Source organism: Lagopus muta, chromosome 6, assembly GCF_023343835.1.
Source record: "Lagopus muta isolate bLagMut1 chromosome 6, bLagMut1 primary, whole genome shotgun sequence".
NCBI lineage: Eukaryota > Metazoa > Chordata > Aves > Galliformes > Phasianidae > Lagopus > Lagopus muta.
This window is the reverse complement of record NC_064438.1, coordinates 48,147,499-48,169,350: the sequence shown is the minus strand read 5'-3', so window position 1 is coordinate 48,169,350 and position 21,852 is coordinate 48,147,499. Positions and strand designations below refer to the sequence as shown.

Below are 21,852 nucleotides of genomic sequence, written 5' to 3'. Positions count from 1 at the left end.
AAAAATTCTGATAACATATTTCTGATAATGGATACATTCATATTGTATTCACCTTCTCTTATCTATGGCAAACTTGCCAAAGCCTGCAGCTGCAGTAAGGCCCATTTCATAGGAGCCCAGTTCTATTTGTGTGACACAAACAAAAAACGCTTTCTAATCTTAAATCTGCATAGAATTGCTTCTCTACAATAACAAAATTTGGAGTTGTATGAAAACCAGTGGTCCTTGAATCAGTAACAGAGCAGAGTATACTTAGTTAACACCTCTCCTTAAGAAGAGACCTTTTACAAAAGAAGCTTCAAAACTCTCATCTCCACAACTTGCCTTCCTCAGACCTTACAGCATTGTCTCTACAAAAAGCTGACGATGACACACAACCAAAGAAACGTTTAAAAAAAAAAATCCCATGGCATCTAATACATGTGTATATTTCAACAGGCAAACATCACAGCAGAGCAGCAGCACAAGATCTGTCACATTTAACTTGAACTTGGCTCAAGCAAGTCAGTTGCATTTCTTATAATCTAGGTGTATGATCAGCTATATATGTAACCTACAAAACACACAATTGAAATTGAGACATATTCTAATCATCTAACAGCAATAGTGAGTACCTAAAGCTAGATTTATTTGCATAAATGTGATAGATCCAATTTTTCTCCTTGAGATTCTTGTAACATTTTTAAGATAACTTACAAAATCACCAAAGGTAACACACTGATTTGTAATGATAACAGTTTCTCTACAGACTGTTTTCTTCTTACTATTAGAAACTCCTTGCATTACTTTTCGTGCCATGTGACTAAACAACAGAGTAGAAAAGCTTTATTCTTCATTAGACTGCAGCAACAAGAAAGTAACAGAAACTGGTAGATTAAGCATTGTGTGTTCTTTCAGTATTCAGAATAATAAACTTAATTATGATTAATTAAACCTAATGAGTTTAAAATCTCCTATAATGAACTCCATCTCTTTTCATTCTAAACTAAGTATTTAGACTATTGCCTTGAAAGTAAGAAAAACCACATAATGGGTCTTCTTCAAGCTTCTAAATATTTCCTCAATTTAACAATTACAATGTTTCCAAGGCAGACATACCTTTTTGCTGCTGGTGATACAGTTTCTTTCCTGGTTCCTGATGGAGAAGGTAAAGAGCCACTTGGTTTCTTTGGTAACACAGTTCCATTATTAACAGTAGTCCTTAAAGGCAGGGTTTGTACCAGCGGTCTTGCTGCAAAACAAGCAGAGGATTCAATCATTGTTTACATATTCTTCTTTTTTTCTCCAGCAAGCCAAAAAAATATTTTTAAATACCTGTAGCATACCCTTTTTTCCCTCCATTATTACCAAAGTTATGTATGTGAATACGGGTTTTTAAGATGATTTTTAAATATTTTCTTATTCATAATCATATCAAACTGTCTGCACATGGCTTAAGAACACAATTCCATAGCTTGTGCCATCTGTAAAATTCTGTTCTAGCTCAGCGAGCTTACAGGTAGGCACAAAGGCAGCAGCTGCCACCATAAGCAATCCTGCTATTGCCCACCTGGATGACATTCTGAAGAGTGCTAGAAATAAAGGTAAGCCACAATTCCAGAAACTCCTGGTCTTTATCTTGCAAGTTTTCCACAAGCAAATAATCTGTTAATAAATCCTTACTCTCCAGCTACACGCATCTGACTTCTTTTAAAGACTGTAGGCTCCTCTTACAAAGAGGAACTTTATTCATCAATCAGAAAAAGCTATTGAAATCATCAAAACAGTGGATCTCATCAGCTGACATTATCTAACTGCACTCTGATCACATTGGCTCAAAAAAAGTGTTATGCATATGTAAACTCTAATTACTAGTAGAATAACTGAAAAGTTCCATTCCAGTGCATTAGAAATTAGTTGCAAAAACAAAAAGCGGTTAAAACTGCAAGCAGTGAGTACTTACATGAGAAGTTACATTACAAAGCAAACCTTGGAAACATAGACACAAGCATGTCAGTGTTCTCTGCACAGCAGGGAAGAAAACTAAAGCTCTATATATCACCTGAAGTTTGACATCACTTCACATTACAAGCCATCTTTGTGAAGATGCCAGAAGTCTCCAGGTTCAGAATACCCAAAAGAAAGTAGAAGCCCATAAGTCACTTAAGAAACACAAGAGAAAAATCTGGCATCATCTCAAAGCCCAGGGAAAACAGCTGTGAAATACTCCAGAAAAAAAAAAAAAAAGCTCAGGATAAATAATCTAAAAAAATAAACAAAAATCCCTAACAATTGCATTTAGACATAGATATACAAGATGCAACATGCTTGCATCTTATTGTAGCACAGATTTAAACATGTATTGACTTGCTCAAATAGTTCTCATATACTGAAGAAAAAAGAATGAAAGCCTGTGACTTGAGGAGATTGAATCAGTAAATAAGATTTACTCATGAATGCAAGTTTCAAGATGAGCTCTACTTGTTTGACACGTACTGAAGCAGTTAACTGCATTATGATAGATAACTGTTTGTTACACATTCACCATTTATTTATTATATACTTCCCATCAGGAAACAGTGAAGAAATAAGGCTTGTTTGGCTTAGATGACTGAAGGATGACATGAAAACAAGTCAACAAAGAAATAAAGAAAAACTCTAGGCTCCCTGAAGATAAGAGAAGCTGGGATTGATGAGTTTCAACAGTACCACTCCTACCAAAGTTAAAAAGAGCAAGAGCACTCTAATATTATGGGCAGCTTTAGGAAAAGGTGAAACAAGACTTGAATGAACTCATGGTGCCTTCCAGCCCTGTTTCCATGACCTATTTTAACATGCTAATGCTGCCTTTAGAACTGCATTGATTTTTCACTGTGCTAGAGTTAATTTTGTTCATAGCCACTTCTATAGCTCTGTGTTTTGGATTTGTGACCAAAACAGTGTTGACAGCACACTGATATTTAAGTTGCTGCAGAGCAGTGCTTACACTAAGCCAAGGACATTTCAGCTTTTCACACTGCCCTCCCAGCCATGAGCTGGGGCTGCACGAGGAGTGGAAGAGAACACAGCCAGGAGAGCTGACCCAGACAGGCCAAAGAGGTACTCCATATCATATGGCATCATGCTCAGCAATAAGAGCCGAAGGAGAGAAGGAGGAAGGGAAGGACATCCCAAACATTGGCTTTTGTCTTCCCAAGCCATCATTATGCATGATGAGCTCTGTTTTCCCAACAGATGAACATCTGCCTGCCAACAGAAAGTAGTGAATCCATTCCTTGTTTCACTTTGTTGGCATGCTTAGCTTTGCTTCTCCTACCAAACTGTCCTTATCTCAGCCCAGGAGCTTTCCAGCTTTCACTTTTCCAGTTCTCTCCCATCCCACTGGGGAGGAGTAAGCAGCTGTGGGGAACTCCACTGCCTGCCAGGGTCAACCCGCAACAAGAGGCACAACAAAATAGTTGAAACCTACTGTACCTCAGCTTCTCACAGCTAAGGAAACAGATACTACAATCCTATTTACTTCTACAGTATTTCACTCTACTATGTTTCCTAGCCAATTGCTAGGATTGTACATTAGAAATGTACTAATATAATAAACATGCATTAATGCATAATAGCTAACTTACAAAACAGATTGTGTTGTTCATTATAGAATCAGATGGCTACAGTTCAGCAGTTGTACACTTGTTTCCTGACGCAATCTCTGTAGCTCACAAAACTTTTGTGAAGCTTTGAGATCACAAGTTAGAATAATAACGAAAGTTAAACAAATGATTAAAATATTTTTTTCTTTATTGTTATATAAAAATACCTGCTAAAGGGAAGATGAAGCAAGTTCCAACTGGCATTGGTTTATTCTTTTGACCCCATGAAACTGAAACTAGCAGGAGCCAGCAACAACCCCTCTAACTTCGATAGTCAAAGGTCTTTGCTCTAAATCCAAAGCAAACTGAGACTCCACATTTCTAAAGCTGGAGATTTAAAGATTGAGCCCCATGAGCAAGTACCGTTGAAAGCAACAACACAAAATTCTTATATAGCACACAGAAAAACTACAGATTATTCACTTATTCCACTATTTATTCTGGAGCTATTTGGTTTTATTTACAAAGCTATTTCACACCAGTGGTAATTAACGCAACAGTCAAACAACTACAAACACATCATTAACTGTTAGAAGCAGTGGATGTCAGTAACTCAAACACACTCAGATTACTATGCTTTGTCAGTAACATTTATTTGGGAAGTTCTGTTGCTTCAAGGTCTTACCTGTGGTAGCAGCACTGACATGTTTACCAGCCTCAGCAGCAGCTTTTTTAATCATACTCTGATCTATGGATTAATAGGGCCATTAAGTTTACAAACAAACCAATAATTACAAAAGGAAAGAACAACAAATAAGAGTAGAACAAAAGCAGGAAGCATACTGAACTCCACAAAGTAGCTGAATAAAATAAGGAAGAAAAAAGCCACACTGGTGAAGGAGCTTCACAAACAAAAGATAAGCAGCTCTGTGTCTGTAACATATGCTGCTTTTAAGCTGCCTAGCTCAAGTCTAGAACAAGAAGGAGACTGAAAACAAGCTCAAGTTTCTCTGCATTACTATTTGCTAGCCTTCCACTTAAAATCTTTTAGCCAATTTCACTTAAGATGTATTCAGAAAATTGAGTTCTCATGAACTTTATTTCAGACTTTAAACAGAACACTGGGATCCAATTTCTGTTTCAAGGGTAAGAGCCTTCCCACAGTTCACACAGACTTTAATCAAAGGCCACAGAGGAAACAAAAGAAAGATCATATGGTATGTTTCAAACAACAGTGGATGAGATTTTGATGACACTGAGATCAATTTCTACTTTTCAAAATTGTAAACATAGAATCAGTCATTAAATAATCAATAAAAAGAAAGTAAATCAAGTGCCACTCAGCCCACGTAACGGCACAAGAAGCCACAGTCCCAGTTCCACCATGCCCAAACAGGCTCCACAAGAGGCCACTGAAATGCTTTTCTGAATTACAGTATTGAAACTGAACTTGGTCTTCTGGGCTGTCTTTTATGAAGTAGCTGTGCCTACTACAGAAAAAATAGGAAATGCATCATACTTGACATAGCAGCTGGAAGAAACAATCAGGATACTTCATATTTGGTTTCATGTAATAAAATATGTTAAATAAGGCTGACCATACAATGATGGCACAACTGGTGTATAATAAAATTAAAGAAATTGAGTGGATTTAGTTAGCAATTATCAAGATTCATTTCAGTAATTTGTATGATGGCTTTTATAGAGCCATATTTACATTACCACATGTAAGGCTTGTTATAGTGTAATTTCACATCCAGAGAAGTATTTACACCACAAACATAAAAAAAATAAGCCATAGAAGGGCAGAAATATCAGCTTATAGAAGTTTCTTTTGAAGGTACATTAAGTATGGCTTTGACTTTCTGCCATAAGTAAGAAAACATTTCCTGATTTAGAACTCAATTGTTCACAAAATCCATGAAAATCTGGCTCTGTATTTTACTAAGCAAAGTCAGCAGGCAAGAACTGATTGGTTACAATTCAGAAATAGTAATTAAACTTTATTTCCTTCACATGCCAGATAAGATCTATTTTGAAAGCAACATAAAGCCACTTCATCTCTTGTACTACCACATTTTGTGGAACATTTTGTTCTAGTAGGAATTATCATCAGAAACATTCAACTTTCTTTTTCAATAAGACAAACAAATTAAAAATGAGGAGAATACAACACAAAGAGAAGAGAATGGGAGAACAAGATCAAGGACATTTACTGTATATTCTATCCAACAAACAGCATCATCTACAATGAACTATTCTGGTTCTGGAATTCTGTATATTTCCTCCTTCCCCATTTCCATTAAACAAACTCAAGATCTCAGTTCAGAAAACCAAGTAGTTTTTACATATTCTGTTAAATCAATGACTAAAAGTAAATATCCATCACAAATATATAGCAAAGGTCAAACAATTTCCAGCCCCTTCCAAAAAGGTATGAACACGTAATTAAACAAGACCCTTCAACATAAATTAAAAGTTTAATTTGTATTAACACATGTCAGGACCCCCCAAAAGAAGCAGATTTCATAATTTAAACAGTAGAGAGACCGTGAGCATCTCCTGCTAATGGATACCAAAAAATGCCTTTGATTCATAAGGGAATATGAATTCGTGTAGCATGCTTTGCTCTGATGTGGACCAAAGATTCACATGCAAACCTGTTTGTGCACTGGCTGTTTTGCTACAGAAAGGCCACAGGGACAGTGGGACATGGATGGGATCCCATGAGGTTCCAGACCTGCATTCCTAATGATGTGGTAAGCTGCTACCTCTTTTTGAAAGGGGAAGAGCTCTGCAGATCCATTTATACAAAGGGTTTGTAAATGTACCTTGGGCAGCAGGCCCTGCAGGCCTGCTGACATCCAGGACTTGGTGATTCTGTGAGGTTTTCAGCAAGAATATTGGATTAAAATTCCTTGAAGCAATCTAAATGGTGTTCTCTCTTTTTTTCCTCCCTCTACTCTGCCCTTGTGAGGCCCCACTTGGAGTGCCGTGTCCAGGCCTAGGGTCCCCAGTACTGGAAGGATGCGGGAGCAGAGGAGGGCCACAAAGATGACGCTAGGGCTGGAGAACCTCTTCTATGAAGAAAGGCTGAGAGAGTCGGGCTTGTTTAGCCTGGAGAAGAGAAGGCATCAAGGAAACTCCATTGCAACCTTCCAGTACTTGAAGGGAGCTTGCAAACAGAAGGGGAGCCAACATGGTTTGATAGTAAAAGAACAGGGAGGAACAGCTTTAATCTAAAAGAAGGGAGAGTTTGATTGTGAAGTTCAGAAGAAATTTTTTACTCCAAGGGCATGAGGTGCTGGACCAGGCTGCCCAGAGAGGCTGTGGATGTTACATCTTTGGAGGCATTCAAAGACCGGTTGAATGGGGCCCTAAGCAGCCTGATTTGGTGGGAGGCAACTCTACACATAATGGGGGTTGAAACTAAGTGATCTTTAAGGTCCACTCCAACTCAATCCATTCTATTATTCTATGAAGTCTGTTATACACAGACTTCCCACATCTAGATTGTCATCACTTTTATTCCCAGGACAATCCAAAAATATTTGCTAAAATTTCCCACTAAGCTTCAAATGAGTTTTTTCCTATGCTTTTACACACACACAGATAACAAAACATAACATCAGTGGGGTTCTAGTAATCCTTTGCTATACTGAAGTGCTGGATATCCCACTCAAGCTTTTCTGTTGCACACACATCAACCTGTTATTTTAGGAAAAGGACCAGGTGAGAGCACTCTGCAACATTTGCATAACACAGTATATTGCAGAGTGGCAATGTCTATCTTATCTGGAATCTAGATCTGTTATTCCGTAACTGATTCAGGCACCAAAGGTGGCTGTACTTTTCCTTTGAACCTGGGCAACACCTTGCCAGTCAGATCACCATTGAGCTAACTCAAAGTTCTGATTTTGGGTATGCCCACACAATTTTTGACTGAAATAAAACTATATTTTCTTTAAATTTGAATTGTTTTTTTCCCCCCAATCAAAAAAACTTAGGAATTTTACAAATAGAATATGCGACATTCAATACTAGCTATTACGAAACATTCACCAAAGACTTTATAAATTAATTTTAGTCAGGAAGTTATAGCAATACAGAAACACTTCACCGGCTCACGAGGACTTTAGAAGACTTACAGGTTTAACAATTTAGACTTGTACATGTTCTTTTTGATAGGTCAGATTTCCAACTTTCTGAGTTTCAAGTTGTTGACTTTGACCCTTCAAAAATCTGAAGAATAAACTAGTACACACAAAACATTCTTTGAACTGAACTACCCATTTTACGTATATCTGAAATGCAAACCTTTGGTAGGTCCTTTCTTGTTTTGCATGGCCTGTTGTTCCTCTGTAATATTCAAGCGTCGAACCACATCAGCAAGGGCGGATTTTAGCAGCTGGATGTCATCTTCTTGCATCTGGACGCGTTGCTCCAGAGAGGCAATGCGATCCGTTACCTCCATACTGCTTGCAGCAGAGGCACTGTCATCTATGCAAAGGAGCAGAAAAAAACCTATATTACCTACATTGCATAACCATAAAAGAATAGCTCGGACAAATGCCTGGTGGTAAGGTTTTTACTCAGATCTGATGATCTCTTGAGGAAGAAAGCTTTTACGTGACCAAAAAGTAGAGATATGAATTCTCTAATAACAATCAGAAAGAAGTATGATAAGTAAGGTTGGTTTCCGGATTACTTTCTCTTAATCCCACTATCAGTTATCCATGTGTTCTGAACTGCAGTTTGGAGCAATAACAAATATTCAATAACCTACTTCATAGGACTTTCAAGTGTTGGCAGTCATTTAGGTAAAGAGTTACAACTCTTTATATTCTCTATACCCTTCTACATTTTTATTTCCGATATGTGATAGAACCTATCTATTAGACACATAAGCAACACACAGACTCAATTTTACAAGCACCTTCCATTTGACTGAGAAAACACATTAATCCTGTTTCATAAAACCCAATTTACACGAGCCATATTATGAAAACATTCCCTCTGGCCTAAATAGAAACATTAAGTAAATTCAGAATTATTCAAGAACCGTACTCTTAATCTCCACGTTTCAGAAAGGGTCATTACTTTGTATACAATTCACCCATTATTTGGAAGCAAACCCACATAAGCTTAAAGCCTGCAGCTCACTGATGAGGGCCACACATTCTTTCCACTCCAAACTAGCAATAAGAATATTTTTCCTAAATGAGTACTTTTGTTCCACTACATTTCATATCAAATAGAAACACTGTAATTTCTTACAGTATTCAATTAGGAAAAAAGAAAAAAAGAGAAAAAGCAATGCCGAATATGTCCAAGTTGATGTCTACTAGGGGAAAAAAGAAAAAGTATTTTTTAAAAAGAGGACCATAAGGTTTATTTAACTAGCTAGATTTGAAAACTAAAAGGAATTAGTATTAACTTACTTCATAATTCTCAGTAATAATAGTCTAGTGATTATGGGATTGTAGCTTTCATTTGAGTATTTAGTACGTTATATTTTATTTTTAAAAATGGTATTTAAATTGCCACCTACAATCACTCACTTTTCTCTGCCTCACGACTATCTACTACATACATTTGTTCCGCTCAGTTGTTGAAGCCAAGCTCTTTATGAAGAAGGTACTATATGCTTTCATTTCTTGTGTACTTGATTTTCCTCCTTTCCAGATCAGATGTTTCCACTCCAAAAGTACGAAGGCATAAAACGAAAGTTAAATGGTTTGTGCATAATCACTAGTGAATTTTAAAACAAATCCTTCAAACAGGAAAATAACAGTTTCAACTCCTGAATGCATTTCAAGGCATGTCCAAAGAAGTTTATACATACAAACTGTTAATCAAAAAAATCTGGGGAAAAAACTGTATTTAAAATGAAAAGCTCTGTTCATCTCCAATCCAATCAAATACAAGTTGGTTCCTTTCTGTTGCTTTTTGGCTCACGTACTTCTCACACCCTCAGCAGTTATCTGTAATTACCAAAGTGTCTTGGAAACAACTTAAATGCTATAACAATACGGACCATCCATTAATAGTTACAGACAAACATAGCTTAAGTTACTTGTTAATTCTTTACAGAACCTTCAGAGCATACGGTAAATATCAGCATTAGGCTATTAGAGCTTTTAGCACTGTGTTCACAGTCTAAATGTAAGCACTCTGTTCAGACAAACTACAAGGGAACTCCCGAAAAATGCTGGAAAAGTTTCCCTCTGAGACAGCCTAAACGCTTTCCAAATTTTGGCATAGTCACAAACCCGCTCGGTGCAGAACTCTGCGCTGCAGCTGTTGCAGGTAATTAATCCCAAAAATAAGATTAGCAGACATGCTGGCAGCAGTATGAGCTGCCTGTAGAACTTAACCTTTCCTTGTACAAACAAAAGGCCCATGCTGCTCTAATGACTTTACACTTTAACTCAGCTGGAAATAACATGGATTAGCATACTGGACAATAGGCAACCGAATCGAAAACTTCATTTATTTCATTGGCAATACAAGCCAAAAATCAAACTTCAACCATTCTGCCAAATTCAATATGGCACGGTATATCTTCTTCTGAATTCAGTCAGTAAAAAATAGCATGTTTTCAAGATGAGAACTTGAGGAGAAATTTGCTGGTGATGAAATGGTCTGCCCCTGGTGTTACAGAAGAAACATTCTCACTGAAGTATCAGTTAGATTCATTTCAAATTGTAAAGAAACAATAATTTTGCATAACCATAAATCTTCAAACAGTAAATCAGCAGCATTTTTATTTACAGATCCTTAAAAAAAAAAAAAAAAAAAAAAATCACTCCCACTGATAATTACTGCAACCTACATCTGTTTCTTCTTTCCCCTCTCCCAGCTGTCACTGTGACTCTTCTCCATGCATCCTTGCTAACAAAAAACACCAATCAACTCCTTCCTCAGGATACAGCTTATCTGTGCCTCCCCATCACCATTCCTCCCTCTCCTCAGAAATGGAACTCTCATTCCAGCTGCAGCTTCAACTTGCCTTTTTTTGTATCCACTACTTCACAGGATCCAGATCTCTTCCAAACATGCAGGAAAGAACAGAACCTCTAGCAAGTTTCAGTAAGATCACAGCTGAAGACAAAATGTCTGAGAGCCTGGCCACATTTGACCTTGCTTTCTCTCCGCATATGTATAGCAGTAAGCTACAGGAGATGCAAGGGATATAACAGAGCTACTTTTCTGAAGAAAGAAAAGCACCACAGTGTTCACAAGCATGTGCTCCTAATTCTGCAAGGAGAAGCTGGAATGTCCCCGCAGTTGAGATCTCCAGATCAGGGAATGTTGAGCAATAGAGTTGCAACTGAAACGCAAGCAGATAAGCAACGTGCTGCGGTACCAAAACAAGAGAAATACTAATTCATATTACCCAACCGAACAGCCACCACAGAGGTCATAACAGATGTTTTCTCCTCTGCTCACAAAAGCAAAAGCTGCATTGTTGGCCTACTTTGTGATTTGCCTCTGCAGCATATAAACTAATTTTCATAGCAAAGAGCAGGGGAATGTGACAATTTTGTAACAAACACTTGTCATGTGGTACACACTGAGTAGGACCTTCTTTCCTCAGAAGGCAGTGAGGCCCTGGCTCTGCTGCCCAGAGGATTCCCCAGCTCTGGAGGTGCCCAAGGCTGGGTTGGGTGGCACCCTGGGCAGCCTGAGCTGGTGAGCGGCAGCCCGCTGACATCCAGGGGTTGGAAACAGATGAGCTGTAAGGTCCTTTCCAACCTAATCCATTCCATGATTTCATGATTATCATTCCAAAGCCAATATTAAATGTAAAGCAGCTACAAGCTCCACAGCACCTTATTCCACATTTTCTCCTGCGTAAAACACACTTTCTGAAGTAGCTATCCCTAAAGAGGCTGTGACAGAAACAGAAGGAGGCTGAGAAATGTTCAGTGCCAACAGGCAGCAAGTGGGTTGGCCCTGGGATGCTTCAGCTGGAGGCCACCTTCCACTCAGCATCCACGCGTGTTGTCCTAATGCTGGGCTACGCATGTTTGGTTTTACAGCTCAGTTACAGCCACCAAGAGAAAGGCACTTTGTTGCAATGATTAAAAGATCTTCAAAACAATTCACGTGGCTCCAAGGAAATACAAAGCATTTTAAAAATATCCAGACAGACAGAGATACGCAGCGATAACTTGCAGTTTTACTGTGTAGTTTTACAATAGTGTAAGAACACAGTTGAGTCAACATGCTATTTTTTGTCACCATAAATTCAGTAAATTTAGCAACTTTTGTTTTTTTAAACAGTGTCAGTATATTTAACGCCCTTCCCTCATCCTTCATAAAACCCACAGCTGTTCACTATCTTGAGAGGTGCATGAAGGAGGCCATAAACCCTAAACGTTCCTGCTGACACATTACGATGGAGCCAACGTTCACCATCACCATTTTCAGCCACACGCAAACATCACACCCAAGTGGGTAGCATTGATTTAAGTGGATATGGTGGTTAAGAATCAAGGGTTGGCCTAACACAGGTGTTTTCTAACCTTAACAATTCTATGAAAGCATGCTAGAATTCATCAGTGCTTTTTTTAAAAGGAGAAAAATTAAAAGAAATGGTAGAAAAATAGGAATAGAAAGAAGAAAAATGTGTTTAAAGTTAAATTTATATCCCTTGAATTAGAAATCTGAACTGAAATCACATTTTACCAGTGTTCATGTATTTTTGTAGATTGTAAAGCAAGTCTAGATCACTAGCTCATCAGATTAATGCCATACATAATGTCCAGAATTAAACAAAAGAAGGAGATATCAATTCAGATGCTTGGTTATCATCCATAATACACATTTGCATTAATATTTGGAAATAACAATCATTCATCATTTATGCTTTGCTGAGATTCTGCAGGTTTCAAAGTGAATACAGGAAAAAAAAAAAAAGAAAGAAAGACAGAAAGAGGCAATGTTCTTTGTGCTGCTCTTTAAATTTTCCAACCAGCTAATCCATGATCTCATAGATTGGAAAGATTTCTTGTGGCAAAATAAAAGACAATACTGAGTCAGACGAATAATCTGCTTCCAGAGTATCTTCCAGTTTCTCAGCAATTTATTACTTTGCCAAATGTGAAGAAACATCTGAAGTACAGCCAACAAAAGGATGTGCACACTGTTTATAAGTAAGAATGATTTAAAAGATTTCTTAACTGTATATAAGGTAAAGCAGAATGGCATACTTACACTGCGAGTTGGAGGCAAGCATACTAAAATGCAGGCTGTTTTCTGATGGAAAACCTAAATCTGAATTGTAAATTAGTGATGTAGGAAATAAAGGATCTCACAAAATTAATAGCATTTTGCTTTTTAGGGTGGTTTTTTTGGGGGGGCAGGGGAGGAGGGAGAGGAAAAATAAAAACAGCAATGATAACACCACCAATAACATCAGAAAAACAATAAATAAAACCTGAATATCTATTTTTTCACTGTTGAACGTCCATCGATTTTTGAGATGAGTAAGCTATGTATGTATTCACTTATTTTCCACACGTTGTTAAACAGAAATATTAAAAAGCTAAAATTAAAACAGACCTGGCATTTTTCCCCATAAGAACTACTTCATTAAACAAACATGTTTCACCTTTGCCTCATGCAGACACTAATTCTGAGACTATCTTGTCCAGCTCAGACTATAACAGCTGATTAAGTAATGGAAACACTAGATACTGAGTGACTGGCAAACAGATTTGGGTTTATTCAATTTATGCTGTCTCTTCAGAGTACCAATTAACAGGATCAAGTTGTATATGAGATACTTCCAAAACTTTTCAGGACCTATTTTGCTCACTGTGTGTTTCCAAAGAACCTAGCACAATACAGGTGTGGTTGCCCAACTCACTAAAAGCACTCACTAAAAGCAGCATCTCGTGCTTCTGACCAAGGTTGTCCTTGAATTTAGACTCACTGCAGAATATTAGAAAAGAAAATCCGAGCCTTCCAGGGGCAGCGATTTCCAGCATAGGCCTTCTGCAAAAGTTAAAAGAAAACCCAAACAATGGAAACTGTGGCAAAGGATGGCAGAGAAAAGGCAGCATCTCCTATAAGGATGCCTTTCTAGCACAAAAATGTAGCCCATGCCAGCAAGTCTGAAACGAGCTTAGCCAGTAGTTACGTTCCCTGAAATACCAGCAAGCACATCACTGTCTTTACTTCTAAATTAATTGATCCAGCTGTTTACATTGCTTGGAAATCACTAATAACTTCAGTTCCATTATAGCCTTATGAAATAAGCACGGGGAAGAGTCCTCCCCTGACATGCAGCCAAGCATGTGTGAGAAGGCAGGAGCTGCCAAGATACCAGTGCACATCCAGCTGCTCAGTGCAGAGAGAACTGCGGGCTGATTTGGACCAAGTGCAGCAGTAAGGGATACTGAAGATATTGCAATTCTTGACAAATTTTCTGTTTGCAGACCTCACCAACTCCACAAAAGTGTCAGATGCTGCACATGTCACTGGGTTATACATTTGGCAACCTCCCCTTTTCCTGCCCCACCAGCACTGAGATCTCGCATGCCAGCCAAATTACTGGAATTGTTTTCTGCAGGCTCCTTGAGTCACACTAACACTGACTTTCAACGATCTCTCTCCACTTCACCCCTTTCAATGCACCCTGTTTTTCTTGAAACTAACAGTACAGAGAAAGATCCCTAAGGTCAGCATCTTCTGCTTCTTTCAAAATCCTGCCCTCCCTTTTTGGTTCATTGAATTCATCTTTGAGTCTGGGGCACAAGCATCAGCCACACAACATATTTGATCAATACAGTCTGGCTGAACTGACAACACCAGAGAGCTAGAAGGAGAATTAAGAAGGAAAAAAAAAAAAAAAAAAAAAAAACACCAAAATCCAAGGATTAAGATGAAAACAACTTGTAAAATAAAATGAACAAATCATTGCAGCACTTGAACAGTGGAATGCAGCAACAGAGTTGCTAGGCTTAGATTCAGAATCTGGGAAGTCCCTAACATTCTGGTGGCTGCTTCTGTGGCATAATGTCAGCAGTTATTTGCAGACCAAAGGGCTTACTGTGCAGGAGAACAATGCAAAATAAAACAGCAGTTCAGTTTCCTTTGACAACACAACGTCACAGCTCCTTTGCTTAAAGGATCACTGTTGACAGTACCACACAGTATCACATCTTCCCTCCATCCAATTTTCTAATGCAAAACATTATACCTACCTGAAACACAGCAGCAGCTCTCCAGGCTTGTCTCTGAAGGACAATGACAACACATATGTGCAACAGCTTATCCCAAAGCCTGGTACATACCAGACTGCTCTGCTAGACCCTGATTTGACCAGATTAGAGCTTTCCGCTGTGAGAAGCAAGTGGATTTAAAGCCTGAAATAATGTTATCCTATCTAATCTTGTTATTTGGTGTGGTTAAAGGAAAAAAAAAAAATGGACAAATTACACTTAAAGTTGTAAAATTATGTTGCTTTACATGTAACCTTGGAAAACAGAACTGCTGCCAGCAGAATGGACTTTACATCTTTACATACTTTGGGCAGGAATGCACTCTACATAAGATTCTCTAATTGCATTTTAAACATATAAAAAGATGAGAGAAAACAACTTTTTTTTTTTTAAATGGAAAAACTGATTCAAAGGAACATGAAATTGTATCTCATCTTCAAACCTGATAGCTATAGACACAATGCCATGCCATCTATAAAGTTTCCTATACGTACATATGCATATATTCTGAACAGGTAGGACAACTTTTCAGTTCTATCTCTATCCAAATGAATGTACTTACGAGTGATTATCATCACAAGGAGATGTCCTGGTTGGGTACAGTCAGGTACATCTCACAGCAAGTAATCTGAACAAACCAGATTAGCTGCTCCATGTCCTCAGAAGTTATTTATGTGTAGGAAGGGAGGAAGACAACACTGTCCCACACACCTGCCTAATGCTGTGCCCTGAATTGCACTGGGAATCCATGAGAAAAGTGATCCAAGTAAAAATAATTGAAATCATCATTATGGCAGAACAGACCATACCTAAGCCACACTGTCAAAACTGCAATTCAAATGTGTATACTCTATATGGACTACAGATGGTTATATTTGTGAACAGTGTTTTCTCTGACACAGCTAACTATCTGTAAAAGCATATCACCGTATTTCCAAACATTCATTGAGGAATAGCTCGTCCTTTTACAGCTTTATCACTAGAAAGCTAAAGAAAAGAAATTCGACCTCCTAAAATTAGAAGCTGAATGAGAAAGAAAGGTAATCCACAACAGCAGTCATAATTCAGAACCACCTCACAGCTGGGTGCATCGCATTCATTAGCAAAATGAGAGAAAAAATTATCTTAACAGAAAATTCTCCATAAGTTCCTCGTGGCTAAAAAGTCAGCAACTGCTACAGCTAAATTACCAGCACGTGCCTTTGACCTGCCTCTGGGTGACAAGCTGTAATGAGCAGCTCACTGGTTTCTCCCCAGCAGATGGTAGATGAGATGCTATTTGGAACTCAACCAGTTAATAGCACTCAAGTGAAAAAACAGAAGAAATATTTGGCCTGACAAGAAATTAGAGGGGCTTTCCTCAGATGAGGTTTATCCATGAAATGTTTTTACAGATCAGACTTGCTGTGCTGGCCCTGTTAAATGTGCACTTCAATAGGAAAAGCTTGAACAAATTGTCATTGCTCCATGATGTGGTGGTGCAGTCTGCACAATAAAGAAAGAAAATAAATAAAATACAGTCTTCCATAGAGTAATATTAAAACAAGGTTAGTAGTTTGAGGAAAATGATCCCATATGATCAGTCTAGAGTTACCAAGCCAAAGCCACAGCGTAACAAGAACTCAAAGAAAGGAATGGGTATGGTAATGGTAAAGGCACCTCAGGAAGAGCCAGGCAGAGCATAGCTATGTTTTACTGTTTTACATTCTGGGTGATGGTTGGTGTGCCTCTATCGCAACCCAAGGAGAACAAAAGTACACTGTGAAATGTGTGAGAGCACCTACAATGCCTCTGTCATACATGTCACACAGTCTCCTACTAAACAAGTCACCTTACAAAACCTAGCAAAGGATGAATTCAAATTCATCCTAGTACACCCAGTGTACACTAGTGAGACTTTATTTAGCACTGTTGGGGGAAAAAAAAAAAAACAAAAACTAGATGCAAGATTTGCTTCTGCTGAATGGGTTTTCAACCATGTGCAATTAAACTTCACGCATCAGTACATACAATACATTTTCTTAGAAACTTTATCAACCAACGCTTCAATACATTTTCACTGTCTTTAGGAAAACTGAATGCCTCTACCAGATTCTCCAACTAACTCCTGGGTAAATAAATTGGAAAGATACACTTATACTTGCAATCCAGACAGATCAGAAGGAAAGCAAGCTCACTTAAAACATCTTCTAAAACTTTTAAAAGTTACTGATGTCAACCTGTCACAACTCACTACAGACCAATCTTATTTTGGATTTTGTGTGCTTATTTTCTTAAAGAGACAATCATCATCACTAGCAGGAAACCACTGAGACACATCAGCCACTGGCTGATTTGCAATTAAATGCAGCCTTCACATTGCATTCGAAGTGGCAGCACATAAGCATCTAAGCAACTACTATTAGCATACATTCCTTCATTTTCCTAACTTCCATATTAGAACTGCAGCAGACAAACTTACTCAGGCAATTGATGGCTTTACCTGTAACTTCTATTATCTGCATTTTATTGAAAATTATAAGATTATATGCTAAAGTTTCTAAAAAAAAAAATTAAAGCATTGTTGAAATTCAGAAATTAGCAAATAAAACACATCTACAGGCTTTTCCAAGGGGAGCCTTCCCCACTGCGCTGCTCATCCCTCCCCCAGCTGCCAAGCCTCCAGACCTATCAAAACTGAGACAACATCAATAGTTAGAAATCCATTGTTACCAATTTGAAATGGTTTGTGTCTTATCATGTTTCATAACTGAGCTCTTTGAGAATTAAGAATTGGAAGATGTCAGCCTCTAATCAATAGCTTTTATTCATAAAATACTACCCTCTGTCAAACATTCTGCTTTTACTTTTCTTGAAGACTTGCCATCTTTTCAAATTGTTTTCTGTGGACTCAGACCAAGCAACATAACATGAAAAGAATAAAACATTCTTCCTACACCTGCAGAAAGGGTAACTGAATGGAATTCAAAGGCAGATTTATCACTTTTGCAAACTCTGCTTACTTGTTTTCAGCTAATGGCTTCACTTCAAGGACTGGTCTGACTACTCTTCAGAACTCTGAGCTTATTGAATATTTTAGTTTCTGAAATTAATGGAGTATAACATTAGGTTTCATCATAGGCTGTCACTAAGACAAATAACAATTTAAATATTAAAGCAAAAAATCTTCTAGTTTTAGGAAGTTATTTTCAGATTTAATTAAAATCCCATCTTTTTCAGTATTGCCTTTCACAGTAATGTAGGAGTTTTTTCCCCACTGTGGCCAGTTAGCCTAAAGTTTTTGAGAAGCACTTGCATGAACTTGTGGCACTCTTGCTTGGATTGGGACAAAGTGCCAGGAAGTCCACAACAGACTGGAATTTTTTCCTATATTCTTCATCTCCAGCTGGTGTTCAGTCTTCCTTCCATTTACTTCTGACAGATATCAAAGAGGATTCTTGTTTTCTTCAAAGCTGGATCTGTTAGCATGAGAACGTAACATGAGCCCTTTGCTAAGAGCAGGCCCTATGTCTGGCACACAGTCATCCTCTGCCTCGAAGGCTCTCTGGGACTGCTTTCTTCCTGGTGGCAGTCAGAGCTCGTGCCCTAAGAGTTCCACTTGAGAGATTAGATGGGCTGAGGGTGTGCTGAGCAAATTCTTCCAACGGCACTAAACTTAAACACCAGTGCCAATGAGAAGTACAGAGATCCTGGCCTATAAAGCTCATCACTTTGCAGTTACCGAAGTCTCTGATCTCCAAGTTCCGTGGTAAGCTAGAACCTACCAGCAAAGGCAAAAAGTCCAACATCCTTAGGACAAAAGTTCTCCTTTGCTTTCTCAGCTCTGCAGTTGGACCTCTGTACTCAGTTGCACAGACACAAGCTAGGGCAGGTATGGCCACTTGAATTAAGCTCATTGAACACTTTGATGGTTCTTTCATGAACATGGAAATACACAATTCTTCCCTCTTCTCCCTCTTTCCTCCTTCCCTCTTCTTTTTCCTGAAGTCTGTGACCTCAGGAGGCAAATTCAAAACATGCCAGGGCACTACTTAATATTACAGCCTTTACTTATGATTCAAATAGGAACTTTTATTTTAAAGCAGTATTGATTACAGCTGTCTCCAAATACGTGAAGTTTATTTCAGCTTCAGAATCACCCAAGTTGAGACCCAGGTACAGTATAGCTGCCTCAATGCGACACAGAACTGAATTTGAGGCAGTAAGGTGAGCAACGTGCTGAACTTGGAAATTGATGGATTTATGAGAGGTAGGAAAAAGGTTGAAATACATCAAAAAACGCTTGTCCCAAGTGCACTGAATACATCATACAGAAAACATTTTCTGCTTGCAGGACATCAGTTTCCTAAAGCAGAAAAAGCAAGCAGAAAATGCTTAAAAAAAAAAAAAAAAAAATCCTTCATTTTGGCAGAAGACAGATAAGAATAAAGCCCAGAAAAGAGAAGGCTCAGCCAGAAAATACTTGAAGTTATGCTAGATACAAAAATATAATAAACAATCCCCTGGTAACCTATGCAGATGTTACATTATGACACTTAACATTAGCTCTTAGTAAAACATCCCAGGTGTCAGGCTCTATCTGCAGGAGAAAAGGCTCAACCCAAAGGTACATTTCCATGGGCCCCAGTGACACAACTCCTCACTGTTTTCATTAAACATTTTCTCAAAACCAACCTAGTTGATCAGGCAGCATCCCCAGCTACTATCAAGCAACGAAGGCTGCAACAGGAGGCATCACTAAGGCATTCACTCCCCCAGGTCACTACACTATTTCCATTTAAAAGAAAAAAAAAAAAGGGGGAAGCAAGACAACTTCACAAGCACACTATTAAGTAAAAAAAAGAAAAAAGTATTTGACAAAACAACGTTTTGAGCAGTTATTCTGTGACAGTTCCCAGTTCTCAGTGGTTCATTAAAAGAATTACTCAAAAATGTTATTAATTTTTGTATGTTGTTATTGTATTGCAAGCACCTCAATGCCTTTCTATCTCTCCTTGCCAGGAAAAGAGGCTTTTGAAAGAGTTGTCAAATTTACAGGCTTTGTATTTCCCAAATTTAAAATTGACCATAAGTACATTTACTGGATTTACTGGATTCCAGAAAAGTCTACTGTATAAAATGATGCACACTTCCTAAAAAAACTACAAAGAGTGCTGATGTAATTAAAAAACACGAATAAGAGTTGTATTTTAAGCTACATTACACATCTCTAGTTCTAACATTGTCTAACTTTTGAGAGCTTAAAAATTTCACCAATTTTTTCTAGCTTTTTTCCATAGATGTTAAGCTTTCTATCTGCTTACTACTTCAGCCTCAGAAGCAGCTGACAGCAACAAGGCAGCATTAGCTATGGCTCCACATCAGAAGGTAATACAACGCTTTTTTTCCCCACAGATAACTGCCTACAACAGAGCAAAGCAAGACCCAAGACACCTGCATTTCCTTGCAATATCAGCAAGGACCATGTTTCCATGGAAAAGGTTCTGGGGGCTTCTGCTCTTCAGCACATTCACAACCTGCTCAGCATTTGCTGGCTCTCACCAAACAGCCCCTGCACAACACACAGAGCTCCCTGTCCCAGGATGCTGCTCTTCCTCCAGTTCAGCTTTCAGAATCATAGAATCGTTAAGGTTGGAAAAATATGTCTAAGATCATTTAGTCCAAATGCCAACCCATCACCACTACATCTTCCAAGCCATGATGGCTAAGTGCCACCTCTGCTCCTTTTCCTGAACACTCCCTGGGACAGTTATTCCACCACCTCCATGGGCAGCCTGTTCTGATGCACTAGCACTCTTTTGAAGGAAAAATGTTTCCTAATATCCAATTTTTTCCACCTCCAGTTTCTTGTGAACACAGCCCGGGAGCTGCAAAAGGGCTGGAGAAGAGCAGAAAATATATTCCCTGCATCCATCACGACTGGAAGGTAACATCCATCCAGTTCTATCCCTACTGCCCTGTATCAGGGTTGTACTGCTGAGATGAAGCCTGATCATCATCAATGCTGAGGGAGATCACAATGTGCACAATAGACAGACCTACTGCCTTTACAGCTGCCTGTCTCTGCTGCAAAGCTTGAACTGCTGAAAGCTGGTGGCTCAGCAATCAGGAGGGGCCAGCAGCACAATGGGAAAGGCCCATTCTTTCCAGTTATCAAAATGGTGTCAGAAATTTGAAGAGAAAATAGGAGGTCAGAAATGATAACACAGATCCTTCTTCCCCTTCCCTTGTTTTAGAAAAAAGGGCTGAGCTGTTTGAAACCTTCTATTGAGCAGACCTACAGAAACACATCCTGTGCATGAGAGTAGAGATACAGCTGGTACTCCACACCAACACCCAAAATACTGCCAGGCACTCACAGCAAGCTCCTAACTGTTGATGGAGATGCCACTGGACAAGTCCCTGCAAGGCAGGCAGCTGCTTCTGCTACTGACTTTCCTTATGGAAGAGCTCACCCCATGTCTCAAGTCAGCACACGCTGATGTAATTACCTCCACGAGGTGCGTTTAGGAGTCACCGACCCGCACCGCGGGTAAGTGCATCCTGCAGCAGATCCTGCAGGCAGTGAGCTCAGAGCAGCTGCAGAGCAAAGACTGGGTCCCTGGTTGTTTCATGAAGGAGCTGAGAACCAGACTGCAGGTAGAAAGTAGGAGATTAGGCTCACAGCAGGCACAGCACCCAGCATACACTCCATTTAAGATTCATACGCTGCATTCAAGACCTGCCTTCATCTTTCGTCCTTGTCCTTGACAGAAACTACAAAAACATCTCCTTCAGCTGATCTTTCCTGTCCTCTCAATAAGACACAAAGGGCAGGAAGGATAATGTTCAGAGTATACAGAGCAATAAAAAGATGATTATTCTAGAAATTTGAATGTGAATAAGGCACTGGACTGAACTGGAAGCTAATGCACACTGTTCTAAGATTATATGCATAATATGCCATATTAAGAATTTACCTGAACAAGAGAGTTACTCTGAAAGAAATGGAGGTGCCAGAAGCTTCTGCAGCTAGTCCTGGATTATTTCAAATGGATGCAGCTCCTCCCAGCTCC

The 21,852-nt window shown here is 38.8% G+C and overlaps 1 protein-coding gene across 7 annotated transcripts in view; it reads right to left on the bottom strand.

The window, feature by feature from the left end:
* Positions 1-21,852, bottom strand: part of EML1 (EMAP like 1) — a 119,927-nt gene that overhangs the window by 43,412 nt on the left and 54,663 nt on the right. For 4 of the 7 annotated variants that reach the window (XM_048947817.1, XM_048947815.1, XM_048947816.1 and 1 more), the window contains 3 exons: positions 7,881-8,063; positions 4,249-4,311; positions 1,099-1,231 (listed from right to left, as the gene is read on the bottom strand). In XM_048947817.1, coding sequence (XP_048803774.1) covers positions 1,099-1,231; positions 4,249-4,311; positions 7,881-8,063 — 379 coding nt within the window. Of the gene's footprint in view, positions 1-1,098; positions 1,232-4,248; positions 4,312-7,880; positions 8,064-21,756; positions 21,781-21,852 lie in introns of those variants that run through there. The other 3 variants (XM_048947818.1, XM_048947819.1, XM_048947821.1) reach the window with 2 other exon arrangements.